Source organism: Grammomys surdaster, unplaced genomic scaffold, assembly GCF_004785775.1.
Source record: "Grammomys surdaster isolate TR1022 unplaced genomic scaffold, NIH_TR_1.0 174, whole genome shotgun sequence".
NCBI lineage: Eukaryota > Metazoa > Chordata > Mammalia > Rodentia > Muridae > Grammomys > Grammomys surdaster.
The window spans coordinates 1,003,167-1,027,139 of NW_021604622.1; the positions used below are offsets into that span (position 1 = coordinate 1,003,167).

Below are 23,973 nucleotides of genomic sequence, written 5' to 3' on the forward strand. Positions count from 1 at the left end.
ACAAAGAAAGGGTGGGAATTGAGGGAGAAGGGAAGAAAAAAATCAAATGCAAATGAAGAATACTAAGCAAAGACATCCCTTCTTTGCCCAACAGCTTCTCCGGATGTGGCTTGTTTCCCAGAAAGAATGGGAGAGAGAAAGAGCGTTCCAAGTCACCTCGAAAGTCCTGACGAAGGACATTGAGGCAAGTACTCCTTTAAGCAGAGAGGGCATTGCTAGTGAACCGTGGGGACGTCTGGAATTCTTGTCTGGTAGCTCTCAGATCCCAGGTGAAGAGGTACTGCAAAGCCACGGGTGGTGTCTCACCAATCCAGAGCTGAGCAAGCACTGTGGCTACTTGGTACCAACGCTCACTTGGTCTTCCACGTCCATAAGAAATCAGGTACCTTTAAGGTGTTCACGATTGAATCTCATCCTTAGAGCCTGCAGAGGGAAAAGAATGGACGTACTAGCCGTGTTGTACCACCAAGCCACCCCCCTCACATGGGCGCCTTCTGTATTCTACAGGCACCACAGAACTTCAGAATCGGGTCATTCCTTGGACTCCTGGCCCCGCACTCCTGTGACACCCTGCCCACCATCCGTCAGGCGGCTACTAGCTCCACCATTGGTCTACTCTGTGCAAAAGGTGAGGGAAAGGTAGAGAACACACAAGCTCCACCTGCCTTGGCCTCCCAAGTGCTGAGACTAAAGGTTTACACCACCACACTGGGAATTTGTATTTTTTTAATATCCCTATCCTACCCTGGTTGGCCTGGAACTCACTATGTAAATCAAGCTGACCTGGAACTCACAGAGATCCACCTACCTGTCTCTACCTCCTGAGTGCTGGAATTAACGATGTGTATCGCCACACCCAGCTTTTTAAAAAATTAAAGTATAATTTTTTTTAAAAAAAGCATTACAATAATTTCCTTTTTGAATCCAGATGAACAGCTTCCATGTTGGGTTTTTTCCCTCTTATACATTACATCTCTCCAGTTTCCACTCCCTCCACTCCTCCCATCCCTCTCTTACCCCAACTTGAAACCCTTGTCCTCTTCCTAGGTTACCTCACCCAGATATGATATGAGTATTTGTGCCTAGTGTTTTTGCATCTTGTCATGCCATGTTTGGTTGATATCCTAAGAGTCCTGCTTTTTTTTTTTTGGAATGATTTTTTTTCATACAATTTTTTTTATTGGATGTTTTATTTACATTTCATATGTTGTCCCCTTACCTCATCCCCCACCCACCCAGGAACCCCCTATCCCCTCACCCCTCCTCCTGCTTCTCTACAGATGTACCCCTACCTACACCCCCACTCCCATCTCCCTCCCCTCCAATTCCCACTCCCTCCATTTTCAGTTCGTATTTTATTAATTTGGATACTGTCTCTGTGCCCTCTGATTAATCTGGCTAAGGGTTTATCTATCTTGTTGATTTTCTCAAAGAACCAGCTCCTGGTTTTGTTGATATTTTGTATTGTTCTTTCTGTTTCTATTTGGTTGATTTCAGCCCTGAATTTGATTATTTCCTGCCTTCTACTCCTCTTAGGTGTATTTGCTTCTTTTTGTTCTAGAGCTTTTAGTTGTGCAGTCAAGTTGTTTGTGCGTGCTCTCTCCAGTTTCTTTTTGTAGGCACTTAGAGCTATGAGTTTTCCTCTTAGCACTGCCTTCATGGAGTCTCACAAGTTTTGGTATGATGTGTCCTCATTTTCATTGAATTCTAAAAAGTCTTTAATTTCTTTCTTTATTTCTTCCTTGATCAAGTCATCATTGAGTAGAGAGTTGTTCAGTTTCCATGTGCATGTGGGTTTTCCATTGGTTTTGTCATTATTAAAGACCAGTCTTAGTCCGTGGTGATCTGATAAGATGCAAAGGATTATTTCAATCTTTTTGTATCTGTAGAGGCCTGTTTTGTGACCAATTATATGGTCTACTTTGGAGAAGGTACCATGAGGTGCTGAGAAAAAGGTATATTCTTTTGTTTTAGGATGAAATGTTCTATAGATGTCTGTCAAGTCCATTTGGTTCATAACTTCTGTTAATGTCAAAGTGTCTCGGTTTAGTTTCTTTTTCCATGATCTGTCCATTGCTGAGAGTGGGGTGTTGAAATCCCCCACTATTATTGTGTGAGGTGTAATGTGTGTTTTGAGCTTTAGTAAAGTTTCTTTTATGTATGTAGGTGCCCTTGCATTTGGAGCATAGATGTTCAGAATTGAGAGTTCACCTTGGTAGATTTTCCCTTTGATGAGTATGAAGTATCCTTCCTTATCTTTTTTGATTAATTTTGGATGAAAGTTGATTTTATTTGATATTAGAATGGCTACTCCAGCTTGTTTCTTGAGATCATTGGCTTGGAAAATTGTTTTCCATCCTTTTATTCTGAGGTAGTGTCTGTCTTTGTCACTGAGGTGCGTTTCTTGTATGCAGCAAAATTCTGGGTCTTGTTTGTGTATCCAGTCTGATAGTCTGCGTCTTTTTATTGAGGAATTGAGACCATTGATGTTAAGAGATATTAAGGAAAAATGATTGTTGCTTCCTGTTATTTTTGTTATTAGAGGTAAAGTTATGTTTGTATCTTTTTTGGGGGTTGTTGGAAGATTACTTACTTGCTTTTCCTAGGTTGTAGTTTCCCTCCTTGTGTTGGCATTTTCCATCAATTATCCTTTGAAGTGCTGGGTTTGTGGGAAGATATTGTGCAAATTTGGTTTTGTCATGGAATATCTTGGTTTCACCATCTATAGTGATTGAGAGTTTTGCTGGGTATAGTAGTCTGGGCTGGCATTTGTGTTCTCTTAGGGTCTGTATGATGTCAGTCCAGGCTCTTCTGACTTTTATAGTCTCTGGTGAGAAGTCTGGTGTAATTCTTATAGGTCTGCCTTTATATGTTACTTGACCTTTTTCCCTTACTGCTTTTAGCATTTTTTCTTTGTTTTGTGCATCCGATGTTTTGATTTTTATGTGACGAGAGGTATTTCTTTTCTGGTCTAGTCTATTTGGTGTTCTCTAGGCTTCTTGTATGTTTATGAGCATCTTGTTCTTTAGGTTAGGGAAGTTTTCCTCAATAATTTTGTTGAAGATATTTACTGGTCCTTTAAGTTGGGAATCTTCATTCTCATCTAAATCTATTTTCCTTAGGTTTGGTCTTCTTATTGTGTCCTGGATTTCCTGGATGTTTTGAGTTAGGAGTTTTTTGCATTTTGCATTTTCTTTGACAACTGTGTCAATATTTTCCACCATATCTTCTGCACTTGAGATTCTCTCTTCTATCTCTTGTATTCGGTTGGTGATGCTTGCGTCTATGACTCCTGATCTCTTTCTTAGGTTTTCTATCTCCATGGTTGTCTCCCTTTGAGATTTCTTCATTGTTTCTATTTCCATTTTCAGATCCTGAATGTTTTTGTTTAATTCCTTCTTTGTGTTTTGTTGCAGTTTTTTAAGGGATTTCTGTGATTCCTCTTTAAGGGCTTCTACCTGTTAGCTTGTACTCTCCTGTATTTCTTTAAGGGAGTTAATTATGTCCTTCTTAAAATCCTCTATCATCATCATGAGAAGTGATTTTAATTCTGAATCTTGTTTTTCCGGTGTGATGGGGTGTCCAGGGCTTGCTATATTGGGAGAACTGGGTACTGATGATGCCAAGTAACTTTGGTTTCTGTTGTTTATGTTCTTGCCCTTGCCTTTTGCCATCTGGTTAACTCTAGTGTTACCTGCCCTCACTGTGTAAGACTGGAGTCTGTATTTCCAATTATCTTGCTTGTGGCAGAGCTCCTCAGATTCCAGATGTCTCTGTGGTCTTATGATCCTAATCTCCTGGGTGGAAGAACTTCTGGGACTCAGGCCACCTCTTGGATCTGGAAGTTCTTCTGCTCTGGGTGCAGTGGTTCCTCTAGGATGGCTCAGGTTACGATGTCTCTCAAGTGCCAACAAGCTCGGTGTCTGCTGCTCTGAGTGCAGTGGCTCCTCTAGGATGGCTCTGGATTCAGTATCTCCACAGGAGCAGACCAACTCTGTGTCTGCCCCAGTCAAAAGGACCAGGCAGGGGCGGAAGGGAAGTGGAATTCCGGAGGGGTGGGGTTTGGGTAGCTGTTGGGTCCTGAGTGTCCCTGGCTCCCAGATGTAACTCTGGGGCTTAGGGAGTGAGATGGAGTTTTTACCGGCTGCTCTGAGTGCAGTGGCTCCTCTAGGTTGGCTCAAGATTCAGTATCTCCACAGGAGCAAACCTACTCTATGTCTGCCCCAGCCAAAAGGACCATGCAGGGGCTGGAATGATTTCTTAAAGTAGGTCAAAATGTTTTGAATGTCTCTGGCTTAAATCACAGAGAAGTTGAACATATTAGCAGCATCTCTATATCACATATTTTTCTCCAAGAGAAAAATTACACAATTATTATGATGCTGCATAATTTTTCAGAGTTCCCTAAGAGAGCATTGTGTGGATGTCTTGTTTTGTTTCCAGATTAAAGACAGAGTTCCCCATCCTCAGCATTTCAGTTATATGTGAAGAACTGTTTGTACTTTCAAAGGAGAATTTGGGGCTCTGCAGTTAAGAGCACTTGCTGCTCTTCCAGATGACCTCAGTTCAATTCCTAGCATTCACATGATAGTTCAAAACCATCTGTAACTCCAGTTCCAGGGGACCCAGTGTCTTCTTTTGGTGTCCATGGAACCAGACACACATGTGGTACATTGACATCTTGCAGGAAAAACAACCATGTACATAAAAGAAGAAGAAGAAGAATTCCTTTTAAAAGAATTGTAAAGTTTGTTCTCAACTGTGACCTCTAGTTAAGGTTAATCGAGTTGTACGCATCACCAACAGCAACTCTTCATTGAAGGAGATAGCTCCACAGAGATCAGTTGCAACCTCGGGCACTGCATGCAGAGCCAGGAATTGGCTCAGGGGGTAAGAGCACTTACTGCACAAGAATGAGAACCTGAGTTCAAATCCCCAATGCCCACATAAAAAGCTGAGCATGGTTACATACACTTGAAAGCCAGCAGTGTGTAGAGAAGAGACAGGAAGGTCTCTGGGGCTTGTGGGCTGAAGTGTCCAGCTCTAGGTTCAGAGAGAGGAAGAAAGCAATGAGTGTGAGAATACCTGGCATTGTGGTATACACACAGGGAGACACACACACAGAGACACACACTCATACACATACAGACACACAGACACAGATACACTCATACACACACAGAAACCTCATTACACACACGCAGACAGATACACACAGACACACATAGACACACTCGTATACACACTCATACACACAAAGACACTCATATACAAACAGACACAAACATACACACACTCACAGATACACAGACACCTCATAACACACACAGATATAGATACACACAAACATGCACACACATACTCACAGACACACAGATCACACACTCACACACACACAGATACACACACAAAAGGAAAGAGAAAGCTAGGAAGCAAGCAAGCAAGCTAGACAGTTACATCAGACAGGCACAGGTTCAAATTGTGACAGCCCTATCTTTTAGTAGTTAATTAGCATTGTCACTATTTTGCTTTGGTAGATCAAATAAGCAACATAGAGGCAGGAAAAAGCATGTGTGCTATAAAACGTCATCCAGGTACAACTCACCTGTGTGCCACTTAATTAAGTACCCATGAATACTCAATACATTTTAAGACAGGAAATTAGATATTGAGAAATAGATCAGTACTTACACCACTAAAAGTAATGAAGTAGGGCTTCATGGCTAAGTATATTTGATTATTTGGATTTTTAATAAAAAAGGAAAGGAAAAACTACAAAATAAAAAATGAATGGGCTCTCACCACATTGTAACCTTGCCTGGTATGTAATTTACTCACTTTGTAGATCAGACTGGCCTCTGCCTCACCGTGTTCCATGTGCCTCTGCCCCTTGGGTGATGAGATTAAGGGTGTGTGTCACCATGGCTACACTGCATCTGATTCTAAGTCCATGTCTGATCCATTGGGCTCGGCTGCCTCCCACAAAAGGGTCCAAAGTTCAGTTCCTACCATTAATAATGCATTCACACAACAAGCAAGAACTCATTACTGTTCAGGTCTATTCATAAAATTTTACCAATAATGAATTATGCAGCTATTGATGAATTTTGTACTAAAAATTGTTTTTCTTTAATTTTCCTCAAGGTAATTAATTCACCAAAGAATGAAACTTCAAAAAGAACAGTAGTAATAGCGGTTACTAATTGGTGGCAGACAAACTCAGGTTCAAATCAGGCAGCCCTATATTTGGTAACTGTGTGACCCCAGGCAAATGACTTCACACCTCTCTGCCAGAGCTCCTTCACCTGCAAAAACAGAAACAGGAGCAGAGAACATACCTCAGATAACCTCTATGCGTAGAAATTGAGATCTGAGATCCTTGAGTGCAGAGTATTTAGCATAGAGCTACCTGTAGAAACTTTTTTTATGGTCACCAGCACATCAGGCAATCTTTTCCATGTTTAGTAAAATAGCATCCAAGAGTTAAATTCCTGTCACATCAAAAGACAGCTAGACTTTTCAACTCCATTAGGGCTTTTGAAACTCTATCTTTCTCCCTTTGTTAACTATAGGGATTTGCCAGGAGGTGGACAGACTACAAGGCTTGCAGGAAGGGCTGTACTCTGAGGATGAACAGGTCCAGATCAAGATATCCTCCAAAATAGCTAAGGTAATGACTGTAAAAGATTGGCACCATCAACAAAGCAATTTCTGGCTTAATTTCCAAATGAGTAAGCAGTGGCCTCCCCGTTATGAGGACAGCAAGGCAATGATTTAGATGTCCAAATGAGCCTTTCTGAGAGACGTTCTGTTCTGTCCCAAGCCCTCAGCTGTGATAAACGAGACCATATGGGAAACATTCTGAAACAAGCAGCCTCCGGAAGTGGAGACCCTGGAGTAAAACAGTCAGAGAAAGTGTTTTCCAGCCAATCAGATGCACCCTCTATACACTGCCTAAAGTACTTTCGTCGTCTTCAGGCAATGAAAGATTACAACTTATTTCTTATTGTGAGGACTGATCGATCAGTTCTGTCTTTTATTCAATCCTGTCTTCATTCCTTTACCACCTCCTGAACACACAGCATATGTCAAGATCAACTCTAGGCTCTAATAAAAAAGAAACCAAAGCTACATTACATCCTAGTCAAGGAAGTCTGAAAAAATAAAGAAAACACTAACTCATAGTAATTGAACAAAAGAAAACCAAGTAAGGGGATAAGAAACAGGTTAGAGATGAGCATCTAGTGGTAAAGAGACTCCAGTAAAGTCAACAGGACATGACAGCATGTTCACAAAGTGGAGGAAAGTATCCTGACAGGGTGCATTTGTCGTGTTGGGTCTAAAATATCTGAAAGGTCAGTAGTTGCTATCGGGAGAGTGAGATATGGGGGAAACCACGAGCAAAATTACCAAAGTCATTTTGAAGGAAACTACAAGAATCCAGCTGTTAGGGGAGATAACTTGGATCAAGGTGGAGGCAGCGGCAGAGAGAGAAAGAAACCGACAGGGATGGAGAAGAGACATTAGCTAATCACAGAAGCCTGCACAGTTTCTCTTGAAGCTGTACAACTCACAAACTGACCTTCACACACACACACACAAAGTTCATTATCTTCTCAACAAAACATCATTAGGCCACTTAACAAGGAGGGGAGATGGTTGTGTATAGGAATATTCTCATGTCAATAAAGTACAGCCAGCTCAAGATCCTTAAAAGCCCAAGATGATATCCCTGGGAACTCATTTAACCTGCCAACCTCCACCTGACTGCCTACCCTCAGTCATTAGCTTTATATTCAGACATAGACATTCACATCCACACACTGCTATCAATCAAACATTTCTGAGCTTCTCATACCCAGAGACCAATTTTTATTTCCTTGACCTTATGGACTGATCTTAATAGTGAAGAATGGATTACTGCCAGCCACTTGGTTATTCATCAAGGTTCGCAGTAATATGACAACTTTTCCTCCACTTCAAACATATTTCTATAATATATAAGATGTGTGTGAATATATATATGAATACACATATACGTATACATATATATGTGTATACACACACACACACACACACACACACATATATATATATGTATATATATATATATATGTTCATTCCACTGTTTTCCCTTCTGCAATATGCTATAACTTTGAATTTGGAGAAGAAATTGCCACAGCAGGCTTGAGAGTCAATAAATATAAAATGAAATACGAGGCCACCCCAGGTAGAGTTTGCTTATAGACAAGAAAAGTCAGATGAGGCCTTATTTTCTCTGGTCTCTGTAGTTTCAGTCATATGCTAACCATTTGGAAAGCATAGTGGTTTTCTATTATCCTAAAACATACCCTAGTCATAGGTTTAGGTATCTAGATCTAGAGTAAGGTACGTGATAATGCATTTGTGGCTATATCCTCAGATTGTCTGCAAATTCATCCCCAGTGAAGAAATTCAGGCGTTCTTGGAGGAAACACTGGATGGCCTGGAAACGCTCAACCCCATGTGCACAAAGGCTTGTGGCATATGGATGATAGCTGCTCTGAAGGAGCATGGCGCTCTGCTGGAAGATCAGGTGAACTGACAATCAGTCGTAGCATCTCTGAAATGCCAAGTCAGATTTCCATTCTGTTCCTCCTCCAATCCAATCATTAGAAAAGGCAAGAGCCTCCGGGATGTCAGCAGAGTTCCAATTCTATGTTGACAAGGTTGGATGGCCTAGATAAATCTCTGACAAATTTCAAAACACAATAGCACTTGGGGGAAGAAGGTAGAAGATTCAGAAGTTCAAGGCCACACACATACACACACACACTCAAAATGGTCCCTACTCTGTCTGGAAAAAGGAAACAGCTCTTGCGTTTGGAAACTAGATGAGTAGATTCACAAGATTGAGAATGGGTAGATGTCTGCTTCCAAGATGGCCACCAAGCCCTGGGTGGGGTCTCCATTCACTGCTGGTTTTCATGTTGCTCTTCCACACCCCGTAAGAGTGTGTTACCTGGTAAGGAGAAATGAGTTGTGTGGGGGCGGGGGGGGGGAAACAATCACCGCCTTTAATGTTCCTGGCAATTCATCAACCACCCGCCACAGTGTGAACGGTGTCTTCCTTGTGCCATTCACGTGGAGAGAGGAAGTGACAGCCTAATGATTTTTTTTTCTTAGCTTCTGGAGATCCTGAGCACCATTTACCATCACATGCCTGTCCTCAGACAGAAGGAGGAGAGTTTTCAGTTTATACTAGAAGCTATCTCCCAGATCGCCAGCTTTCACATGGATGTCGTTGTTAACAACCTGCTACAGAAGCCTCTGCCCTTTGACAGGTAGTCTTAATGCATCTAGTCCCTTCCTCCAGAAAAGACCATCTAATAAGGCACCAGGAAGGATGCCTCGTTTGAAAGATGGCGAAGGCTGAAAACATGTCACCTGAACAACAATTTTAAAATTGAAATTTTCCACCCCAAGTGATATTTTTTCCAAGCATTTTGTTGAATGCGAAAGAGCTCTCATCTTAAAATAGAAATAAATGCACCATGTTTATAGTAAGAATAAGTAAATATTGAAAGTGAGTATTCCTACTTTTCCTGGTCACTAGAATGTACCAGTGTGAGAGCTTTCCATCTATTTGGACATTTACATGCCTTTCCAAGGCTAAGATGCTGGGCTGTTAACCAAACCATCATTACTGCCTCTTGACATATCTATCTGCCTTTCCATGAGTGATTGTCATCATAAAGTGGTCTTAAAGTTAGTCGGATAGAAAATCTCACCATCCAGGGAGTTGTGCCTTACCTGTCGACTTCCTGACTTGTCACCCTAGGGACACAAAGACATTGTGGAAGGCATTGGCTGAAAACCCAGCCTCCAGTGGCAAACTCATGAGATCCCTGATCAAGAAACTGGTAGCCCGGTTAGAAGATGATATAGCTGGGACAGATGCAATCTCAGTAAGTTGGACAATTGATCACTTGTCTCTGTTTCTGATCTGCTCTGTGGTCTGCTCCCACCTGCTCCCAGGCAATGCAGCATTAACCACACTTCTAAAGTGCCCTAATTTTATCTATGGTCTACTTCATATTGAACAAACATGGCAGCAGTGTTGTCTGTGGTTGATCATTTTGGGAAGCAAATTTCTCATCAGCCCCAATATAGTCTTCAATATATCCACAGGACAGTTGTTGTTAATTTTGTTTGTTTGTTTGTTTGTTTGTTTGTTGAAAATCCCCTATGCTAGAAAACATATCATACTTTATAGTGTGTCTTCCCCAAGTCATGATACCAGTCCTAAGAAACGTTGAGTCCTTTACACACCAGTTTATGTTTCCTCTTGTGTGTGTTTTTATCACGGACATACTTAAATTAGAAAATAGTTCCTGAGAGAATGTCTCTAGCTTTCTGTACAAGCTTCTGTAGCTACCTCATGGGGGGGAGGGGGAAGGAGGGAATGGCCTCAAAGGACAGAAAAGTGCTTGACTGAGAGGTCCTTTCTTCCCTCAGGTGGCCTGCGCTATGTATGAAGTGATCTTAACAGGGGCTCATATCACTCACTTGTATCCAGAACTGTTCACCCTCCTCCTGAAGCTGGTCAGCTGCTCCCTGGGCCAGAAAATGCCAATTTCTACCCTTAGTCAAAGGCGACGTGTGATGCAACTTGGGGAACGGCAGCAGTTCCCAGACCCCTGCAGGTAAGCAGCCCATCAGGAAAAGATCACAGCTCTGACACCGTACTCCCAAAGAGGGGCTGTGGAACTCAGACTCTGTGCCTTCTGCCCTGGTATCAAACCCGAACGGAACAAAAACAAATGGAACAAACAAGGCTTTGGCATCCTTTAACTGTGACTCCAGGCCGGCAGTTCATTTTTCTGAGCCAATATCCAAGGTATCTGCCTAGCATGCTCACATTAGAAGCACAGGCTGTGCTTTCTTCCTTAAAGGGCAAACACTGCTACCCTTGTAGGGATCTTTCTAGGAAAGCTAGAATTCTGTAACATTGAAGGCTACAAAAAGAAGAAAACAATATTCCGTCTAATCTAAGACTTTAGCAATTGAAAGAAACCAATATCCATCTGTATAAAGTAAAACTTTCCGTTAGACCATAGATCAGTGTTTTCTTTCTTTCATTTAAAAATCATTTTATTTAAAATTTGTAATACACTTTTACCATGATTCTCTTCCTCCAACTTCTCCCAGACCCTCCCAACCTACACACACACACACACACACACACACACACACACTCTGACCAAAACTGAAAATTAAAACAAAAACTAAGACCAAAAGAAAAAAAAGACAAAATAAAACCTAAAATCCACAAGAAAACATGGAGTTCGTTAATTTTGTTTTTAAGACAGGGTTGTTTTGTGTAGCTCTGAAGGTCCTGGAACTTACTTACTCTCTAAACCAGAATTTCTGGCCTCAAATTCAGAAATGCACATGTCCCTGCCTCTGAGTGATGGGCCACTATTGCCTGACTTATATTTCCTATATTTTTAAATGTTTGTTTTGTGTTCATCAAGAATATAAATTGTATTGAATTTGAATATATATTATTGAATATGAATAATTTGAATCCAAATAATTTGAATATAAATGATTGAATTTGAATGTGAATAAATTGAATTGAATGAGAATTGTGGGTTACAGATTCTTATCATGACATTCTGTTTCCCTGACTTTCTGCATAGCTTCTCATTCCAATGTCAAATCACAATGCAACCCTTTAAAAGACATTTTAAGCAGCATTTAGACTCCACATGTGCTGTAATACATGTCACTTCACCAAATTGACAGCAGTATAAAGGGCTGTACCTGAATGCAAGCATGGGTGTTGAATGCACAGACAACAGAAGCGACATCATGGCAACTGATGGGTTCACAGTTAAGATCCAGTAAACTAGGCTATTTTTCACTTTCCATTTATAGCCTGTTTTTATCATTTGTTTGTTTTTCCTTATGGGCAGTTAATGAGGCCTTAAGTCATTATCTATGGGCTCACATGCCCTGTTGTCTCCTTTGACCCCCAAGACTGAAGTGTGAGAATAGGGCTCTTATTTCTGTCCTGAACAACATCCACTAATCTACAGTTGGGAGAGGCTTATAAGAAGTAGGGACAGCCAACTTGAGAATTCACAACTTCTCATGTAGAGTTGATTTACTTCTATGGCTTCTGCTGTCTCTTCTAGACTCTCAACAGCAACTCTGAAATGCCTGCAAGCCCAAGCCATGAAAGAAGGCCTTGCGAAAGAATCTGATGAAGGCGACAATTTATGGACCCTCCTTAGCAATCCTGATACCCATCACATAGGCGTGTGTGCACTGGCCAGGTAGTGTGCGGGTGACCTAGAATGGATGCAAATGAGAACAAAGGGCAGAATGAAGAAGCAGTACACAATCAAGCCAACATGGAGGGAGAAAGATCCACCTTGGGGAAAGAGGGGAGTGATGTGGTAGTCTGGGCTTCAAACTTACCACTTCTCACAAAAAACAAAGCAAAAAAGAAAATGATTCAAGTGAACTAATGTAAATAAACTAAATTAAATTTACGACTTGGGTCATCTTAAAATGTAAGGTTGGCAGTCTTTCATCTAATATTTCTGTTGAGATGCAAGTATTAGCTTGAAAACCCTGTAAATCCACTATGGTTTACTCCATTATTTAGAGCAGTGGTTCTCAGCCCTCCTAATGCAGCCACCCTTTAATACAGTCTCTCATGTTGTGGTGACCCCAACCATAATATTATATTTGTTTATTTCTTCATAACTGTAATTTCGATACAGTTACGAGTCATAATGTAAGTATTTCCGGAGGGGTTGCAACCCACAGGTTAAGAACTTCTGATGTAGTGGGAAATTAAGGCCGTTTTAACGTTTGTTTTCCAGGAGCATGGCAGTCTGGCAACATGGTGTCATACTGGATATCATGGAACTCCTACTCTCGTCTCTCACCTCCTCCTCTGAGAACTACCGGATAACAGGCATGGCATTCTTCTCTGAGGCAAGGAAAAATACTCAACAGAGCATGTTCACTAGTCCCTTACTACATTTCTCATGTAGGACATGTAGCTTAGCGATACGTAGAGCCATAGAAGGGGCCCTTTAAAGGGAGTTTTAGTAGTGAAGGCACCCATTTCGAAGGTGCACAAGCAGGCAGTGAAAGAGAAAGGAAATCCTTCTCACAACTGTGTCTTGCCTCTTCTGTGAAAACCTACCTTCCAGGTCACAGAAGGGATGATAATAAATGTGAGGGGGACAAAATGCAAAATCAGCATGTCATTAACCCTTTCCCTGGCATAAGGGCTTAGCCAACCTAGGGAAGAAACGGGGTCGGTCTAAGTAACTTCTGTCTTTGCTGCTTCTTGAGTAAATCCTCCTACCTAGATAGGCTGGTCTTCATTACCTAGACCTGTGGGCAGATCATATCCGGAGCTCAGCCACTGCAAGATTTGCTGGTTCACTTGAGGGCTGTCTGCCTCCACTCCACAGCAGTAGGAAGCCATCTTTAACTGTAGCTAAGATGCTTTTAGCCATCCCAAGAAGGGAAGGGACTCCCTTAAATAAAGGGGAGGAGTTTGTTGATTTCAGCTTATGAAGGAGCCAATCCTTTGGAAGCATGGAAATCTTCGAGATGTACTGATTTTCATGGATCAGAATGCCCGGGATTCCAACGCTATTCTGAGGCAAATGGCTATCCGAGGACTGGGTAACACAGCGTGCGGGGCTCCTCACAAGGTAAGAGGCATTTCTTGGGGGAAAGGATTTGTTTAAGTAGAGTTTCAAGGTAATAATCTAGCAACACTCATCTGGTAGCTTCATGGAAATTAAGTGAATTATTTAACAGCTTTGGGGTTGAAGTACGTGTGCTCATAACCCAATTTTAGCCATCATTCCCACCCTGGAGTTCCTACGCTATTCAAGAGACACACAGAATCATCTTATAGATCAAGAAACCTTGTTTCCTTGCAGGTGAGGAAGCATAAGCAGATAATGTTAGAATGTATCATCAGAGGCCTGTACCATCTGGCTCGCACCGAAGTCGTCTGTGAAAGCTTGAAGGCTCTGAAAAAGATCCTGGAGCTGCTCACAGAAAGAGACATCAGCTTCTACTTCAAGGAAATAGTCCTACAAACAAGAACCTTCTTTGAAGATGTAAGTGAGCCTATTTCAGAGTCTCCCTTCCCTGGAAGAAGTAAGTGAACGGCCACTGTAGTGCTTGAAGACTGTGAGTGCCCTCACCAGCACTTTGTGGCCACTCCAGAGAGCCTCCACAAACCGTTCCATACAGGCTGCTGATTCCCTATGTCCCGCTACCCAAGCACACTCCCTGGCCCAGAAAATACAACTGATCTAAGCAGAGTGGGCTAGAATTGTTACAGAGGAGGCTAGCCCTGGGAAGGAACTTGAGCAAATTTCTCAGGGTACTCACTACACAGAAAGTTCAAGTACTACTTGCCTGTGAGGGCAGCACACCCACAAATGCTCCTTTCTTTCCTCCCTTCCCTAGTTGATTCTCATTCCCTAGGTTTCTTTCCTGGGTGTAATCCCAAATAAATTGCTCACAACTCATTTGCTTTCGGGAATACAGAAATCAGGACAATTCCTAGTTCCTCCAACGCAATCTCTTCTACTTTCCTAATTCAAAGACTCTTTTCAACTCATGAACCAAATCCAGCCCACCCTCGGAATTTGTCAATAAAGTTTTATTGGAACACAGCCACACTCCCTGACGACATATTGCCCATGGTGGCTTTCACAGTCTATGTGCAGGGCTGATAACTGATGAAGGGGCCATGGGGCTCATAAATTGTAATTTATTTGACTGATTACCAAAGATCACTAACCAATCTTAGCAATCTTAGGGGAAGCAGACTCATTTCTTTTCTGTATTCTACAAAGTGTATCTTAGTATTTTTTTGTTGTTGTTTATTTATTTCTGTGAATGTAAAAATCTGTTTCACAACAACTTCAACCTAATGTTTTAATCGTCTATAAAATTTTCCTTATGTCCTGTTGCCTGAGGAGTCAGAGAACTGCTAGCTTCCCGCTCTAGTGTTGCCTTCATAAACATTAAAGCTTCGTTAAATTACTTATTTATCTTCTGGTCCCCAGGCTGAAAGCATATATTCCCTTCATTGTTTGTCACAAACCTAATTTTTCTATTCATTATATATTTTATAGAAAACTGATTGAGTTAAATCTCCTATTGAGGCCTGAGAAGTATCAAATAGAATTTAAAGAAAGACTATCTTTCAAGTACATTTCCCTAATTATTTACTCTAAAATCGTAATATTTCTCTTCCTTTCTGAAACTTTGGTGATTTATTAGCTTTATGTTTTAATTACATATAACTTTAATTTATTATTTTGATTTTAATAGGTAACGTATACCCACAGCCAATTATATGTCAAGTGCACCCTGTTCTTGGTTTATATTCTAGTGTGACCTGACATGTGAAAACAGCTCTCTGCCTATTTTTTCCCAACCATTTTCTTTAATTTACTAACATCAGTTTAATTCCCAAGTTATCCTAAAAAATGCTTACTGAGCTCCCACCCAATGTAGAATTTTCTGGAAAAAATAAAAGGTTTCCTTTTTCACTCCACAAATAAACAAATAATTGCTGTCAATCTTTAGCAAGGGGCTAACTGAAGTCTGACTTTCAGGCCCAGTCTGTTAGATTTCCTGGGTTCTTGTTGAAAAAATAATATTTCTCATGAATCTGAGCCCTATGTAAGTCACAAGTCTTCTTAACAATTTCAAAGTAATGTTACACCGTCCTGTTATAAAAGAAAAAAAAAAAAACCTCGAACACTTCCTGGTTATTAGATTAGACCTTTTTCACTCTCAGTAAGAATTAATTCCACCACATGTAAATAAAAATTTCATAGACCCTAGATGTTAGTAAAGACATGCAAATTTCCCTCTAGCAATGTGAGTAAATCGGTAATACTTTGCCCTCTATATTTCGCTATAGGTTAAACATACAATTCTGTCATCAATCAACTTTCCTCTCTTTCCCCTCAGTGTGCAATTGCTTTCCTGTAATGGGCAGAACACGGTGATGTTTCAGTAAAGGGCAGAAGTAAAACCATGTGACTGTACCACACTCTTGTGGTTGTGCCACGCCCCCCATGGCTGTGCCACGCCGCTCCTGTCCACTTCTTTCTACCCTGCCACCAGGAGCATTCAGTTCACTTAGTGTTGATCCATTTTCAAGTGAAAACTGAGAACTTTGAACTTGACAGATACTCCGTAATTTTTAATCTAGTTTTGTTGGCCTGCACGGAAAACTCATGTGTGCTTCTTAGTCTTGTTAGAACTTTGAACCCCATCAGCAAAGTACACATGTGCGCTAGCAGAGGCTTTTTCAGTCATCTCACATGTTGCTTCTTGAAATCATTTCCGACTATACTGAACCAAAAAAAATTTTTTTTCAAAATTTCACATGTTCACAGGAGGAGGGTGAGGTAGTGTAGAAGTTAAGTCTGATTCTTCCTCCCAGTCCTATACTCCAAGAAATAAGACTCAGACTCAAACTCAAAATATATTCACAAATGCCTTGGCCATATAGCTTGGCTCTTCTCTGACTAGATCATAACTTAAAATATCCCATTTATTCGAATCTACATTCTGCCACATGGCTGGTTGCCTCTGCTCAGGAACCATGCATCTGCCTCATCACACTCTCCCAGGAGAATTCATCACACCCTCCCAGGAGAATCCCCTGTGTCTCATACTATCCCAGAGTCCTTTCTGCCTTCTGCGTGTCCTACCTTCTATTTCCTTCCTAAGCCATAGGCCATCAGATTTATTATTGACAGGTGCCACATCCGAACAGACGTAAAACAGTCTTTCTACAATTCAACTTTTTATTTGACCTGAAACTCAATGCCAGGATTCCTGAGCAGTTCTTCATCTCCTTACAAGACATTTGACAGATTAGAGAAGAGTACTGAACCTTATGCAGTTTAGATAAGACACCCGCAGCCTTAGGTTTAACGATGCAACCAGGACATGTTATGAAAGTATATAACAAATGGGAATCACCCCTGGTTTTCTGTTGCCAACTCTCCTTTTGGTCATCCTGCAATCATATCGCCCCACAAAGGCAGAAATCAAGTCTTCAGTTCTATAACAAAGTTGAGTCTAGGGGATTTCTTTTGTAAAGCTGTGTATGTTTTTATAAAAAGTCCTTTAATGCACAGAGACTGTGACAAGAATACACCAGTGCTCAGACGCCAGCCTTCCTCCCTTTGCTTGAAGTGTGGCAAGGTGGGATACCAAAGGGGTGCCAGCAGGGAATAGCCTGTGAGTAGATCCATTTGTCACCACAGGAGCAAGATGATGTGAGACTGACAGCCATCTTCTTGTTTGAGGACTTAGCTTCCCTAACAGGAAGAAGGTGGAAGATATTTTTTGCTGAGGAAGTGAAAAAGAGCATGATCTCATTCCTCCTCCACCTCTGGGATCCTAACCCCAAGATTGGAGCTGTAAGTAGGCCTGCAGACACCTTCACCTGCCCTCTCCCTCCAGGGCTGAGATGCATGAATAAGCCTTCTCTTTCTGAACCAGAAACTAGGCCAGAAGTCACCCTTCAGAACTGAACCCAGAAGCTACTCCTCCCACTCAGAATTCCATTTTGTCACCTCTTTTTCACCTTTCCCTTCCTTTCAAGCCACAGGCTTTTACTGTTGCTTTCACTGTATCAAGGACCAATTTCTCTCTAATGACAGATAACCCTGAAATTATAGACTGTAATAGCAGAAGCTCTGTTTTCTAGGCTTGCCGTGATGTCTTGGTCATCTGTATCCCTTTCCTGGGCCTTCAGGAGCTCTATGGGATATTAGACCACCTCCTTGAACAGGAACTGCCACGGGCCAGGGACTTCTACAGGCAATTCTGCATGAAACTAGTAAGTGTACAGCAGATGGTACTGCCGAAATAGCAAGACAGGAGTCTAGACAAACCTCAAAAGGATGCATATACTTGGTACCAATCTCGAGTGAGAAGCTGACTGACATCTCCTCTTCAGGTCACATCTGTTATACTTCTTGTGTTTTGTTCAAATAACAACAATAGGGCCAACATAGCCTTACTGAGATGGCAGCGATCCCTAGTAGTCTCCCACACTGACTTCTCCCTCAAGTCCAATAAGCACCAGTTCTTCTGTGGTCCTGGTACTAAGTCTGTTAACTAGTTCTCTTTGATCTCTACTGCCTTCCTGATTAAATCTTTGTTGAAATGGCCAGAAGACAACTTTCAGTCAATCAGTGTATGGCTATGGATGTTAACTAGCTTTTAGCATTTCATTCTCTTCGGAGACATACGGAACGAAAAAAAATGTCATCAAGGATCACTTTCCCTTGGCTGTCTTTGACTTCATCCATTTTTCTTCCAGGCCAAGAAGAACCAGGAAATTCTGTGGATCCTCCACACACATTCATTCACCTTCTTCACCAGCAGCTGGGAGATGATCAGGAGTGCAGCTGTCAAGCTCACAGGTGAATTTCCCTTCCGGGGCCCAACCTACCGGTGTCTGTTCTTTCCCGCTTAGTTTTCCCTCTGACTGAAAGCCCCCTGAAACGGTATGAAACTGGTATGGATGGCAGAAAAGGATGGAAGTCGGGGAAGTGGGAAGAAATGTGTTACCTGTCTTATAATGTCATCTTTTTTTTTCACAAATGAAAATGTACAACCTCTTCCAACTCAGCCACAGCCCCTGTCCCGTGACTTGACTGCTCTCCTCTTAAGTCTTCCAAGATCCACTGCTCCAAGTCTTTGGTCTGTATTTTTACCAGAGTCTTGTTTCCTAGCTTGGTACCACAGAATAAATACTTTGCCTCTTTCTTTCTTGTGAACCACATTCTGTGCTCTCAAGATGAACACATGAACAGCAAGATGATCTAAGTGAGGAGCACACTGATACAGGGGCCCTTGGTTCTGCTGTGTGACATGGACCCTTTCACATCCTTGTGTCACCTCCATGCCATGTCTATGACACAGAAAATAAGTGAGTCTATAAAGACTCTTCTACTATAAAATTTTAAGTGTTCTCTGTAAGCCTGTTCTAACGAACTCATTCCACAGTGAGCAGGTCCAGTCCCTTGGTATGGTCAGCTTAACTCCACTTTTTATTGGATCATGCATGGCATTGCCTTAATTACATTATAAATTTGACAAATTCAGAAACCCTATCTCATGTAAGTTTGAAACCTGACAATACCTTCTCCCCACCCCAAGAAGGCCAGATTATTAATTTTCTAAATGAACTGGACATGCAAACCCTTTTCACTCGCATTGCTCAACACCCAATAGAAGTTCTCCTCGCATCAGCCTCAGCCATATAGGGACTTACATTTGTTCAGCCACCAATCAGTCCATTGGCCTTTGAACTATGTACAATCAGGTCCACTTTTCCATGATAGTGAAATCAGTAACCTTTGCTTTTGTTGACTTTAGATGCCATTATTCTCCATTTGACCAATCGATATGTGGAGTTATTAGACAGAGAACAACTCACCATGAGTAAGTATCACCCCTACTGTTTACAAACTTTTGTTTCATTCTTAGAGAAAGTTAGACTGATTGTTCCAAGCTCCAGATCAGCCCAAAAATATAGAACTTTAGCATTTGGTTATTTTCTGAAGCTGACTAGACCCTAGAATGTCTATGAATTGATCACAGCCTCCATCTCCTCCTACTCTTCCTCCTCCTCCCCTCCTCCTTCTCTCCATCTTTGTCCCCTTTTCCCTCCTTTTCTCCTTCCTCTTCTTCCTTCTCCTCTTCTTCCTTTTCCTCTCCCCACCCCCTCTCCTGAAGATTGAAGCTTATAATTTCAAACTACACACACTACCACCAAGCTCCATCCCCAGCCGTTCATCACTTTTCATCTTTTAGAGCAGAAAGTGAGCACCGACTGGAGACCACACAGGCCTGACCTGTACAGTACTGCAGGGCTGTATACACTAGGCCTTGGCCATGGTTGATTTTCTTACTAGGCACTGACCCTCCTGTTCATCTCTCTGTTTCCATCTCAGGACTCCAGGCACTTCGGCAGGACCCCTGTATCAGTGTCCAGAGAGCTGCTGAAGCTACCTTACAGACCCTCCTGAGAAGGTGTAAAGAGATCAGCATCCCACTGTAAACCATCAAGAAATAAACTGCTAGGCTTTTTCTAAAACTAACTCCTGTCTTTGTCCTATGAACTCACAAACTTACATCTTCTTGAAGGCAAACACAGCACCTAGGATAAAAATATTCAAGTATATTCCTTACATTCCATAGTCTTCCAGGTGGTTTCCCTTGGTAGGAAATTCATCAATCCACTTTGGAGATGGCCTGTTATTTGATTAGTGACAACCACATGGCTTTGATTAGCTCTTTCTTTTGAGAAATGTATACCCAAGCAGATGCAGACACCAAAGAGTGGTATTGTCCTCACAATTATACTACTGGTAAGAAGAGGACTACTGTTATCTTTTACACATAGGCCTTTAGTATTGCAATCAGACTTTGAATCACTACCCACAACCAAATATCATCACATGATAAACTTTAACCTGCTTCTTGTCTCCAAGGTTATAATTTATGCATCAAAACTATGCTAGGTGTTATTCTACAAAAGACCACTTTTGACATTCTGCTGAAAAACAAAGTTTCTATTTTTAAGACACAGCAATAAAATGTAAATTTTTATTTACATTCATTGTGTGTGCATATCTATTTGTGTATAGATATAGTCTACATATATATGAATATATGAACTCATATATATATGTATATACATATATATATGTGTGTATATGTATATGTATATATGTATATGTATATGTATATATATATGTATATACACACATATATATATGTGTATATGTATATATATATTCATTCTTCATATACCTGGGTCACATCTGGTTACTATTTTCAAAAGTACACATTGAAAGTTTGAGATAGATAGATAGATAGATAGATAGATAGATAGATAATCATTTAACAACAAACAGTATGAAACATACTTATGTATTAGCAATGGTATTGATCTACCCCTCTAGACAGACTATCCCTGAAGTTTCCTACTAGTTACATTCTCTTGTCCTCACTCTCAAACTCTCAAGGAAAAATCTTTTGTCCCTACAAAACTAGAAACTGAAGTAGTCTTTTGAGTTGAAGAATATGGCCTTACAGTCCTTTATTCATTCGTTTAGACATTCATTATGTATCTACAATTTTTACATCATTGTTACAGCCACTTGGAACACAACAATGAGAAAAAATAAACTGTCCTGAAGTTAATGTTCCATGGAATCTTTGTGTATGTTCTAGTTGATGAAGGCAATCTCCAGTATGGTTTCCAAGATCTGGGATCTTGGTGGCTAGGCCCCTATGTAGTTTCCTCCACCAGTAAACAAGACTGACCTATAGTACAACGAATGGAATGTTTCAGAAATGGTGGCTTGATTCTGTTTTAAAGACAGAGTCTCCTATGGGCCAGGTTGATGTTGGATGTGATGGGAAGTTATAGAAGACCTTGAATACTTGATCCTCTTGCCTCTACCTCCTGAGTGCTGGCAATTGAAGGCTCCTCTCACCATTCCCAACTCAAGCCAAATTCTATTAAGGCTTTCACTATACATTCTGAAGTTACTCAGCACGGTGTTAAAATGACAAACTCTACTTGGAAGCCCAAGACAAGGCCTTTTTTTTTAGTCAATAATCCCATTTATTTAGTCTTTGCTGCATGCAAGGCACCATGCCCTTTTTTTGGAGGGAAATTGTCATACAATACGTTTTAATCATATTCACACACACACACACACACACACACACTCACACACACACGCACACACACACTTATTCTATATCTACACCCACATCCCTGCCCCTCTCAACTTCATGTCTTTTTTTTAATGACATTGAGTCTAATTTGTGCTGCCCATTTACTCCCAGGTATACAACAATCTACTGGAGTGTGGTTAACCTACCAGGGACCACATTCTTAAAGAAAACTGACTCCCTCCTTCATTCAGAAGCCATCAACTACCCAGAGAACCTCAGGAGTGGAATCTCGTGAACCCTTCTCTATATATATTACAATGGTGATTGGCTTGATATTGTGCAGATCTTGTGCAGGTGACCATAGCTACTGTGAATTCATGCATGTAGTGGCCAAGACAGGTTCTTAAAAGATACCATGTTCTTCTTAATTGCTTACTCTACAGAAGCAGAGCACTCTGATTCTAAGACCAAATCAAGCTAAGCTATTCCTAAGCTTCTGAGCCACAAAACTTAGACCATAAGTGTTTGCATTTTAAAGCACTAAGTTTTGAAGGTAATTCATTATGTACCTGTAGGTAGCCATTACCCAGAGGGTCAATAATCCCACCAAAATGATTTGCAAATGTATATGTCTAATCAAATAAATACATTATCTGGGTAATGGCTTTCATTTAATTTTTAATAAAATAACAAACTATTCCCAATCATAACATATATGAAACAGAGCAATAAAAATAATAGAGAAATGTGGATTTAATTGATCTCCTTTGGCAGGTTATTTTAAATCAAATAACTTTTCAAAATAGCATTATCCAATAAAATCTTCTTCACTGATTAAATAATTTCATTTTTCTACACTGACCAATGTGATAGATACTAGCCATATGAACCTTGAAAAGTGGATTATACATCTGAAAATTTAAATTTTTAATTTTATTTACTCTCAATTAATTTTAAGTATGTATCCCAGTATAGTTTTCCATTTTAACACCATGCTGAGTAACTTCAGAATGTATAGCAAAAGCCTTAATAAAATTTGGCTTGAGCTGGAAATGGTGACAGGCATCTTCAATGCCAGCACTCAGGAGGTAGAGGCAAGAGGACCAAGTATTCAAGCTCTTCTATAACTTCCCATCACATCCAAAGTCAACCTGGCCTAGAGGAGACTCTTTCTTTAAAACAAAATAAAACAAAAAAATATATAAATTGGTTTGAGACACACTTTGAATTATAATCTTCAACAGTAGTACAAATTTTGAGTTAGTACTTTTTCCAATAGTTTTTAATATCTGTGTAACACCTAGATGGAGTGACTCACAGAATAAGCCAAATAAATAAAATAGTCTTTGTGGCAGAAGAAACTTAGGTCTTTCGTAATATACTTTTCACTAATCTCTCCCACTCTCTATAATTGTCTCACAGACAGTCACCAAGAACATTCCTACTCAGTCCTCCAAGAGCTCCTTGTGCTTCTTCCCAAGAGTTTAGCATGAGAGAAAGAGTCCTTGAGGCTCTCAGGGAATTAGCGGCACAGAAGAAATGTGTTGACTTTCTACGGGAGACACTGGAGATCCCTGTTAGGGTGGCTCCTGTTGTTTGTCTCACTGTTGCTGCCTTGTGCAATCACTTTTCCACTCTTGTTTGCTGTAAGATAAATTCTGCAGTGGTCACAGAATGCCCAAAAGGTCCAGCAACTGGTGCAGAAGGCCATGGATCATATTTCTTTTGCAATTCTGTGTACTTCCCTTGAACTCAATGATGAAAGCCAGCGTTCTGCTGGTAAATTAGGGATGTTTTGTTCTGCTGACCCTTAGATGAGAACAGTTTTACTGGAATAGAGAACAGAGATTACAGACGGGAAGAAACAAATAGGATTCCAAAAGAATGGTTTAGGAGGAATTGTCTCTATGCTGCCAAAGTTTCAAAGGATAAAGTTCAGAATGAAGCATTTCATCTGGAGCCCTCAATAGATTCTGAAATTAAGCAAATAGCTCCTAATAGTACTTTTTATGCTTGATCCTAAACAATTATCTTTTAAATCACCTTTGTACAGAAATTGGACAAAGCATAATTAATCAGATAGTTAGTAGCCTGGTAACTAGCCAAAAATCGCTGGCAGAGCACAGCTATCTGACTTCAAGTATATAGAGTTTTAACTTCTTGGTAATTCTCTCTCATTTTGTTGCAGATGTCTCCTATACT

The 23,973-nt window shown here is 40.8% G+C and overlaps 1 protein-coding gene across 1 annotated transcript in view; it reads left to right on the plus strand.

Moving 5' to 3' along the window:
- The window catches only part of Mroh2b (maestro heat like repeat family member 2B), a 56,694-nt gene extending 36,518 nt beyond the window's left edge, over positions 1-20,176 (plus strand). The window contains exons 27-42 of the mRNA XM_028767681.1: positions 95-184; positions 508-628; positions 6,573-6,670; positions 8,423-8,575; positions 9,166-9,323; positions 9,821-9,947; positions 10,498-10,685; positions 12,183-12,323; positions 12,879-12,993; positions 13,581-13,727; positions 13,962-14,144; positions 17,331-17,486; positions 17,777-17,908; positions 18,395-18,497; positions 19,456-19,521; positions 20,034-20,176. Of these exons, the coding sequence (XP_028623514.1) occupies positions 95-184; positions 508-628; positions 6,573-6,670; positions 8,423-8,575; positions 9,166-9,323; positions 9,821-9,947; positions 10,498-10,685; positions 12,183-12,323; positions 12,879-12,993; positions 13,581-13,727; positions 13,962-14,144; positions 17,331-17,486; positions 17,777-17,908; positions 18,395-18,497; positions 19,456-19,521; positions 20,034-20,140 (2,085 nt within the window). The 3' untranslated portion in view covers positions 20,141-20,176. The remainder of the gene's footprint in view (positions 1-94; positions 185-507; positions 629-6,572; positions 6,671-8,422; positions 8,576-9,165; positions 9,324-9,820; positions 9,948-10,497; positions 10,686-12,182; positions 12,324-12,878; positions 12,994-13,580; positions 13,728-13,961; positions 14,145-17,330; positions 17,487-17,776; positions 17,909-18,394; positions 18,498-19,455; positions 19,522-20,033) is intronic.
- The last annotated feature ends 3,797 nt before the right edge of the window (positions 20,177-23,973 follow it).